The following is a 10,137-nucleotide window of genomic DNA, read 5'->3' as shown; positions in this document are numbered from 1 at the left end:
ACGATGCTTCTATTGGCATTAACCAGAAATTACATGCTCGATTATGTGACAAAAACTACATGGAAAGATGATTATGTGGTCGATTGGATCGGTAATAATATAGCATAGAAATGATGATGCAGCACTCAATGACCGAATATTTTTGGAAATTTTTTTTTTACCGCACTTACCACAGCATCATCTATATATAGCATCAGCAAAATTAAAAAAAAAATCATCTGTTATGCTATATCATTATCTATACACTATGTCATCATCTAGGTGCCACACCGTCACCAAAGTATAATTAATTTTTATTTTTATTAAAAAAAAAGCCAAAAGCGGCCGTAACAGTTGAGTCTTTTCTCATTCCCCCTTACCCATCGTCAGTATTTTGAGACGGACAAGCTGGCCATTTTGAGGAAAGACCGAGCTGGGCAGTGCAAAATTCCATAAATCAAAAGCGGAATCTCGACACCTCGGGCCAGATGGGACCGTAGGACGCACGGTTTGGCCTACCCCGCGTCAGCGGCAAGCGGCGCCGTCCAATTTCTTGAAATGGCAAGGTCATCAACGAGAGAAACGTGCCCGGTCGTTCCGCGGACCACAGGAAAGTAGGAAACATAAATAAACAAATGAACAAAGGAGGAGACAAGTTCAAAGAGAAGTCTCAAAATAGTTTGGTTTTACCCGGTCATGTTTAACCGTCACAAAATATTATCTCATCCTTCCATCAAAAGTAAAGAGAGCGTCTAATCAAAACAACAACAACAATAACATGGAAGAAATCAAGAGAGGTAGAAAATTAAGAAGAAACTATACCCTAGATTTAATCTACCAGTTTCTTTGCGTACCGGCCTTTTAAATGCCGACCACTTGGACACGGCAGAAAATAGACTAACCGATTTGGCTAAGCAATCCGCTCCCCTCTCCCAAGCAAAACCCTAAAATAGAAAAGACTGCCGAGCTTCAAGGAGCAGAGGATAGAGTCAAAGCATGGTTTGGAAGGTCCACTAATATCATTTCTGCAGCCATGAATCATGTAGACGAGAATGTAGTACTCTTCCATATCCATGAGATCGTCCTTTTAGAAGTGGCGCAGCTTAGTAGTGGTATTAGTGATGGTGGCAGCGAGCCTCCTCCTCCATTGGAACTAATAAATAATGTGGCAGACAAGAAGAGAAGGAGCATCCTTGGGTTGGGTTTATTTTGAACTTTTTTTATTTTTTGGTAAATACTATAGCTCTTTGTGGAAAATTTAGCTGAGCTAGTAGACCGGGTCTAGGATCTAATTTCCAGAACCAAACTCTTCCTTGGCCACCCTCTTCCTTTCTTTTATATTTTTGTGTATAAAATAGTAGGATAGATAGGAAAGACACCATCCACTTCCTAGGCCAAGGAAGATAGAGAGAGGCTCAAACTCCGGGCAGCCATTGAGAAAGCTCGTCTTCCAGGAAAGTAAGGTTTCAATATCTCCACTAGATCTCCTCTCCGACCTTCTTGCTTTCCTTTTCTCTGCCACTCGTCTTTTTTTTTTTTCTCTCTCTCTTCTCCTTTTAATTCCTTCTTGCTATTTTTCCATCGCCAGATCTAATACACCAGATATTGGGTTTTAGGTGGATTGAGAAAGAAAGGAGAAGAAATATGGGGAGAGGAAAGATTGTGATCCGGAGGATTGACAACTCCACCAGCCGCCAGGTGACGTTCTCGAAGCGGAGGAACGGGCTGTTGAAGAAGGCCAAGGAGCTCGCCATCCTCTGCGATGCCGAGGTTGGACTCATCATCTTCTCCAGCACTGGCAGGCTCTACGATTTCGCCAGCACCAGGTTGTTTCTTAGTCCCCTTTCGACGCACTTTCTATCTCATCTTACATGATATACATGGTTACAAATTCGATCGGCCTTTCTTAAAAGATCTTGCTGCTAATGCATGGATGGATTCGGAGTAATTCTAACCTATGGAAGACTAGTTTTATAAGGCAACGATAAAGATGATGGGACTTGTCCGACATGTTGGTAAAGGTGGTCGGGTTCGTAGTTTTGATCATTCTTTGCCTGGTTGGTTTTGGTGGTAGGGTTTAAAGCATGAACTAGAGGAAAACAGGAACGGTGCATCTTCCCCCCACTTCTTTTTTCCCTTTTTCCTTTGAGAAATCGCCATTTCCTTTTTGTAGCTTTCTTATTCATGGTTCCGACAATGTTACCAAGATTCATTTTCATAGGCTTTGATATGCTCATCTCATATATCTATCTTCGAAATAGATTTTCATTAGACAACCCCCCCTCGCTCTCTCTCTCTCTGTGACAACCACCCCTCATCTCATATATCTATCTTCCACTTAGATTTTCATTAGACACCCCCCCCCCCCTCTCTCTCTCTGACTCCTTTTCTTTTTTTTTTTACTGTACTTATTTCTCAAATACTTCGAGTCTGTATGATGTATTAATTTAACTTCGTCTTCTACATTTCCATGTTATGAGGCATTGTATTGCTTTTCTAGAGTACCAAGTCAGACAAAATTGTGTTGGTCCAATGAATGTCAATTGTCAGCCTACTGCGAGGTTCTCCATGGCTAAGTTTGTAAACAACAACAAAGTGCAAGTCATGGGCTTCTTAGGATTGGAAAAGAACATATAGCAAGTTGGCAGTTCCTATAGACATTTGAGAGAGACTATTCATCTCTCCAACTTTCTCATTTCCCCCAATAAATCTAAAAATATTGCATGATAAATGTTCCATCCATGTTTGTATTTAAACATAACCACTAATCATCTTGTTCTGTACACTATTGGATGTTAAGGAAGATAAAGAATAATTCATTAGATTAAATCATTCATTCACATGTGCATGATGAGATGTAATTACTGAATATGTGGGTAGTGCTGAACATATATAGAGAATAAAAGACGAAGTCCAGGGTAAAGCTATACTAAATATTTTACTTCTCATATTCCTACTGCTGGCAACAAGCATCAAGACATAAGAATTTTCGCAGGATACAGCAAATTATTTTAATAAAAACTGAACTTTTAGATCCAGAAGTAGGGGGATGGTGATGGTTAGATGCTTGTATATGGCTTGCTGTCTTCCGAAGTCGCGCACAATAATTTCTAAGCTGTGGCTCACATTGTCGTCGTGCATTTTGTTCTTGCGGATACGTCTTCTTAAATAGATGCAACTAAAGTACGGTACGAATTTAACATCAGGTTCACGTAGTGCCATTGTGGACTTGTCCATAATGCATTTATTGATATGGTTTTTTTCCACTCCCCATATTTTGTACGTTTTGAAGTGCGATGTGCAGCGGCCACCATGTCAGAATATCAAATAGTCCAAGGTTTATTCTTCCCTTGCGTCCACCTCACTATCAGATCTGACACATTGAGAAATTTTTTCCCCTCAATTTTTTTTTTTTTTGAGAAGAGGGCACATTCAGAAATTTATGTTCAGTTCTGCAATAAAACCTCCTTCGAGTGGTATTGATGCACTACTGTATTTTGCATTTTCTCTGCCTACACAAATTTCTGGATGTGATATTTATATAACATTACATAGAACTACGTGTAACTTCATAAAAGCAGTATAGAAGTAATAGTTCAGAATTTCATGTTCATAAAGATAACAGAAAAGCTGTTATTGAGATCAAATGAGAGGAGATTGTGTCATTTCGAGGTTAATTATTAGTAATTATTGCTAATGGTTTTCTCTTTTTGATCTTGCTAGTTTATGTGATGCTTACATACTTAGAATAGGGTTTATTAAAGTTTATTTGATTTAGATTCATTTGGATAAAAGCTGTGCTTTCAAAATTTCTTTTACTCGAATTTAAATTGATCTCAATCTGTTTTCAAAAATTTAATTTGACTTCAAGTAGGATTGTCACACCCCAGATCCAGAGCATGACTGGCCGTGCTACTGAGGGGTACAACCCACGATAACACAAAGTCAACATTACATTTAGCTTTCAAATCTAACTTGAATATAATAGAATAAATAAGAATCCAATTTCATTATCCCTTACATGCAAGCAATACTAGTTCCGAGTATCTAAATCTAAACATAAATACTAAACCCATAATCCTCAATATTCTGAAAATCATTGATTACAAATTCATAGTCAATTTAAAATACTAAAATCCTTCTACAAAATTGCCAAGCTTGCTAGGACGAATGCCAAGCCTGAACAAACCTTCATCCCTACTGATCTTATTCGTCTTGAGAAAGAAAAATAAAAATAGAAGTATATGAGCGACATAGCTTAGTAAATAAACTTTTCACTATCTTACTGGATCAAGCATAAGTTTTTTGTATGTTAATGTATAATTTAAAGAGAATAACATATATTACAAAATAAAGTTTTTCATAGTACAATATATCAAGTCATAAATTATTCATATTTCATAAATATGGTTCTAATGTATAGCATAAATAAACTCATAAATTATTTACCATTTAACCATATCATTGATCAAACTGCTACTTTTAGACTAAATGCTAAGATCACTATTATACCTATGACAGGGCCGTAATTGACAAATACCAACTACTATTACCCATTGGTAGGATCGAATTTAAACTACTATTACCCACTAGCAGAGTCATATCAACTACTATTATCCGCTGGCAAAGTCATATGCCAACTACTATTATCCACTGGCAGGGTGATGGGGACATCAGAGCCCTTCATTCAAATGATCATGATCCTCCGAATTGAGTCATACCCGGATTGGGTCCATTTGAGTTCGAGTCATTTTCTTTATTGCATTATTTGCTTTTGCCTTCGTCAAATCAATTTAGTCAGTTATTTTGGGATTGAGTCAGATCCGGATTGGGTCTATTTGAGTTTGAATCATTTTCTTTTATTGCATTATTTGCTTTTATCTTAGTTAAGTCAATTTGGTCAGTTGTTTTGTTATTAGACTCGTCAATTAGTTTTATATAATTGAATCAATATGTAAGATCTATATAAAGACCACCCCTCTCATGTATGAGGAATTGATGATTGAATAAGAAAACCCTAGCCTCTCTCTTATTTTTCTTCTTCCTCCTCTTCTCTTCTTCTTTCTGTGTCTCTATAACCTCTTCTTTCTTCTCCCTCCCTTGTTCTACCTCCTTCTCCTCTTCCCTTGCAGTGGTTCTACATCAACTTGGTATCAGAGTCGTGTTTTGCCTCTATGCCAAAGCAACGGACCTTGGTGCATGGCAGAGCAGCCTTCGATCCTGCGTATCAGGTTGCCGCACGAGTTCTTCACCATAACCCCCACCCCGTGAACATCGGAATGTGTTGAAGGGCCACGCTCAACCCGCATTGCCAAAAGGAGAGAGAGCATCACCTCTCTTCTTGCATCACTGTCCTTGGGTCCCAAGGAGAATAGTCACCGGTGGTCTCAGGCCCACCGTAACAGCTGCCGGCTTCAACAGGGAAGGAGTCCCTAGATCCACCGTTGCACCCACCTTCCACGGCCATGCACAACGCCAACAGCGCCACCAGCCCCTTCAATCGCGGCCGCCTTCACAATGACGCCATCGCTTCTTGGTTCACCGTCGGAGACCGTCGCGTCCCGAAGAAGAACCAGCCGCCATCGTGACTGGCCGCCCCTCTCCGCCGCTGCTCCGTCGCTGGGGCCGCAACCACAGTTTGTCTCCGCAGCCGCTGCCGAGGAGGTCGGCACGTCCTCCCGAATCCGTCGAGAGGTTGAAGAAGAAGTCAAGGTAACGGATAAGTTTTAAACCTATTACCCACAACCCAGTAACCCGGATCCACAAAAAAAAAAGGTGCACGTGATCTGCACGTGCTGGAGATAATGGGTATCGGAGCGGGTTGCGCCCGGTAATCCGAACTCGTAAAGAGTCAAAAAAAATAGTAGCACGTGCCTTGCACACAAAAAAAAAACCCTTACCTCTGTTCACCCGCTGTTGTCGCCGCCCGTGAAGCCCCGCTCCACCCTAGCCGCCACGGCCGTCGCCCCTCCAGCCTCGCTGCCGTCTAGATCTGCCGCAACCCCACCTCCCATGCTGCACCGCCCTTGCCGCCTTGCTATTTCTGCCTTTGCTCGCCGCCCACAGCACCGCTCCCTCCTCCATTAGCCACCGCCGAGTCCCACTGCCCCTCCACCTTTTCCCCCCCTCGTCTTCTTCATTCCCTCCACTCCATCTAGCTCCCAAACACCCTCTCTCCTCTCACTCGAGCCCCCTCGGCCGCCCTTCCAGCACCACAAAACCCCCCCTCTTTCGGGATCCATTTCCCCCCTTTTCTCAGTCACCGAGCGGGCCCAAATAGACCCAAGCAGACCTGCGGCCCACCCGCAACACCAAAACCGTAGGCCCTTTAGGCGTTGTAGGCCCACGAATGCACCTCACTCCCCTCTCCACAGCTTCAACCTCCAGCCGTTCATCTCTCCTCGGCGTCCACTTCAATCGTGCAACAGTCCGGATTCAACCGTCAACACCACTGAGTTTCTGCGCTGCGTCCGATGACGTCTCCACTGCTTGAGAAGCCACGAGCGAACGACTCTGACCATTTACTTTCCAATAGGTGATAGGTTTTTACTTTTTCTAGCTTGTTCATTTAATTATGTTCTAGTTCTCTTGCATGATGGTCATATTCTTGAAACTTACTTTTGCTGTCAAAATTCAGAACATAGAACCCTTACTTTCAAACCCATCCTATTCGCCTTTAAAATCTAGATATTAAATTAACACACCCTAGCAACGAGACGTTTCTCAATATTTTTCGATCAGATTGATTTAGGATTAGAATAACTGTACTACTTGATTGCAATCTAATTTCTTAAATTGAATAATCTTAATCCTTTTTCTGAATAATCGAAGTAAAAATCAGCAACATTTAAACTTTATGTTATTCTTATGAAAACTTACTGATCTCTAAAATCATAATAGATTGCATTAGTAGGTTGTCCTGCATCAAATTTGGTACTGCATTATATTTATTAGGGTTCCATTAGTGACACTGCATTTCACATCATCACCTAGTGTTGTCATTGCATGCCCACTCATAGTGATAGGAAGTACTATTTCAATTAACCTAAAACCCCTGTACCTACCATGAATTTCGACGTTTTGAGATCTCTCATGGAACAGTTCGCTACCATGCGGGCTGGAAACGAGGAATTCAAACAAGAGATCCATGAGCTCATGCAAAATTTTAGGACCCCTAAACCGCCAACACCCGTTGCAGTACAACCGAAATTTGGTTTGGCTGCACCACATGTAGCCCTTCCCCATCTTCCTAGGAACCAACCACCTCCCGATCACCAGCGCGATTTAGATGAGAGGCTGCTGCGTACCATAAGAGTAGAGGCCCCTACCTTTCCTAGTCAACCCAAGCCAAGCGTGTATCTCGATTGGAGAACCGCCATGGACAATTATCTTGAGTGGAACGAGATAACTGACGATAAAAAAGTGCGATTTGGCAAAATGAAGCTTATTGGTCACTGGTACTGGCATAATGTTGAACATATATGTGAGACCCAAAGGCTTCCTCATAAAACTACATGGGAGGATATGAAAGAAAAGCTAAATGAGAAGTATCTGTCATTTTCATACTGACAATGCCTTATGGGTAGGTGGCAGAAGCTAACTCAAGAGACATCGATGGTTGCTGATTTCATCGCACGATTTGAGGAGTTTCATATGAAGTGCGGTGCAATAGAAGAGGAGACTCTTACCCTCTCTAGGTTTCAGGCAGGACTCCGTGAGGAGATCCAGAAAGAACTAGTCCTTCGAGAGATTACTACTCTTAACCAAGCATACCAGTTGGCTCAAGATATAGATAGTTTCTTAAGACTACCTGTGGTGAGGCCCATCGACCCTTGACTATTGGCCCCAGGAGCTCGACCTAACCAAAATTATCTCCCACAACGTAGACCGCTTTTCAATCCTCCTAATCAGCCCGACCTAACCCAAGCATCGACTAGGACCTTCCCGATGCTTGCCCGAACCCTTCAACTGATAAGAAAAAAGGAATATTAGGTTCCAACCCTCCTTCTCGAAGCCAAACCCAATGCTTCTGGTGCCAAAATTCTGGCCACATCATGCTCCAATGCCCTGGCAAGACTTACCTGATTACTGAATCAGAAGTTGGGACCCAAAAGACCGAATATGTCGAAGAAGTTTATGAACTAGATATAGAAGACTATGTAGAAGACTTTGAAGACGAACCCACAGGATTAGATTTTGTTCAAAATGATTTCCAAAGGGAAACTATTGATCTAAGTACAACCAAGCCACTTCACATCACTACTGTGGAAGAGGTAGTGAAAGATATTGAGAGCTAGTCACCTGAGTTGGCACTTGTAGCTCAAGATACCAATGCAAAGTCCAACATTGAACATTCTTCTGTAATAGTTTTCCTTCTAGAGGAGTTTTATGATGTAGCCCCTGATGATCTTCCAGATGCACTTTCTCCGATACGTGATATCCAACACGTAATTGTTCTAGTTTTCGGAGTATCTCTGCCTAACCTTCCACATCATAGGCTCAACCCGAATGCATATACTAGGACTTGAGATTTAATGAATCGATGGTTGAGATTACAAACCTAGGCAACCCATAGACCTATTTTTTATGTCTCATCAGTATAGAGTCTCTGAGTTTACACAATCATTTGCATCACATCCATATTCATTGTATCAAGAAATCAGCAATTGCATTCACTTTAATAACTTAAAATATAAATCCCTTGCTGATTTACACGGACGTTATAAAGAGTTAAGTGAAAGAAGTTACGTCATGATAAGAATTAGGATTGAACGACTTTTTTCGGAAACGTTCGAAAAATTGCAAGCTTGTAGTACAGCACCGTTTGAATTTCTATGAAAAATTCGTTCGAATGTCTATGTTGTGGATCTTTCTGATGACTATGGAATTAGTGCGATATTTAATATTGAAGATTTAGTCCTATACAAAAAGATAACATTTATGCCGTTTTGGACCCCTTTGTTGATATACCTGCCCATGTTGATCACCCTGACCCATTATATGCTATTGAGCCACCACCTTCCAAATTTCATACACACAGAGAACAACTAGAACATATATTGGATGAGTAGATTATGTCAACCAGGAATGGTGGTTACCAATGTTACCTTGTTCGGTGGAAAGGTCCATCAAAGTCTGACGTAATGTAAATTTTTAGAGCCCAGTTGCAGCGCCTTGACCTCGATCTTCTGGAGCAGTACGACAGCCAGCCAAATCTGTACTTGATGGGGTCGAGTTTTTCTCACCCAGGAGGAGTTGATGGGGACATCAGAGCCCTTTATTCAGATGATCCTGAGCTTACGGATTGAGTCACACCCTAATTGGGTCCATTTGAGTTCGAGTCATTTTCTTTTATTACATTATTTGCTTTTATCTTAGTCAAGTCAATTTGGTCAGTTATTTTGGGATTGAGTCAGACCCGGATTGGATCCATTTGAGTCCGAGTCATTTTCTTTTATTGCAATATTTGCTTTTGTTTTAGTCAAGTCAATTTAGTCAGTTGTTTTGTTATTAGACTAGTCAATTGGGTTTATATAATTGGGTCAATATGTAAGGTCTATATTGAAAGAGTAGATGCCCTATAAGCCAATCATTTGATGGGTTTCTCTTTGTAATCCTCCAAATCATGTACTTTGACACTCGCTATATATCAATAAAGGCATTGTGTTTCATCATTTGCTGCTTATCTATTTTATTATTGGATGATGAACCCCATAAATTAGGACATTGATTTTAGGGTTATGATGAGATTATACCAGTGAGACCTAAAATCCTAAAATCCTAATTTAGAATATTTCCAGTCAAATTGGTATATTGAGTCGGGGATCAATATTACCGGAAAGACTGGCACATCTTATGTATGCTCAATGTAGAGGGTGATTGATCTCACAATCACTTGTGTGAGACACTAATACAAAGATGTGGGTGCTCATTAGAGGAATGAGTTCACTGAAATGACCAGCCATGAGAACATCTTATGGATTCTTACTTAATTATCAAAAGATGGTTCTCATAGTGGGAGTTGTGCAAGTGATCCTTAGACCTGAGATCACCATGATACCTTGTGCACTTGAAGCTATATTTTGGTTTACCCTCATTCACGACATTGCGTTGTGTACGGGGTATTCTGGATATGGTGGATTTTGTACGAAGGTTGTG

At 41.0% G+C, this 10,137-nt stretch overlaps 1 protein-coding gene across 2 annotated transcripts in view; it reads left to right on the top strand.

The window, feature by feature from the left end:
- The first annotated feature begins 1,171 nt into the window (after positions 1-1,171).
- The window catches only part of LOC103706190 (MADS-box transcription factor 23-like), a 41,235-nt gene continuing 32,269 nt past the window's right edge, over positions 1,172-10,137 (top strand). The window contains exons 1-2 of one of the 2 annotated variants that reach the window (XM_088721536.2): positions 1,172-1,437; positions 1,568-1,805. In XM_088721536.2, coding sequence (XP_088577662.1) covers positions 1,624-1,805 — 182 coding nt within the window. In that variant the 5' untranslated portion in view covers positions 1,172-1,437; positions 1,568-1,623. Of the gene's footprint in view, positions 1,438-1,567; positions 1,806-5,275; positions 6,515-10,137 lie in introns of those variants that run through there. The other variant, XM_088721537.2, reaches the window with a different exon arrangement.

This window comes from Phoenix dactylifera, chromosome 5 (genome assembly GCF_051530095.1).
Source record: "Phoenix dactylifera cultivar Ajwa chromosome 5, Ajwa_hap1_PhDact_Kaust_v1.1, whole genome shotgun sequence".
Classification (NCBI taxonomy): domain Eukaryota; kingdom Viridiplantae; phylum Streptophyta; class Magnoliopsida; order Arecales; family Arecaceae; genus Phoenix; species Phoenix dactylifera.
This window is presented reverse-complemented; position numbering and strand designations above follow the sequence as displayed.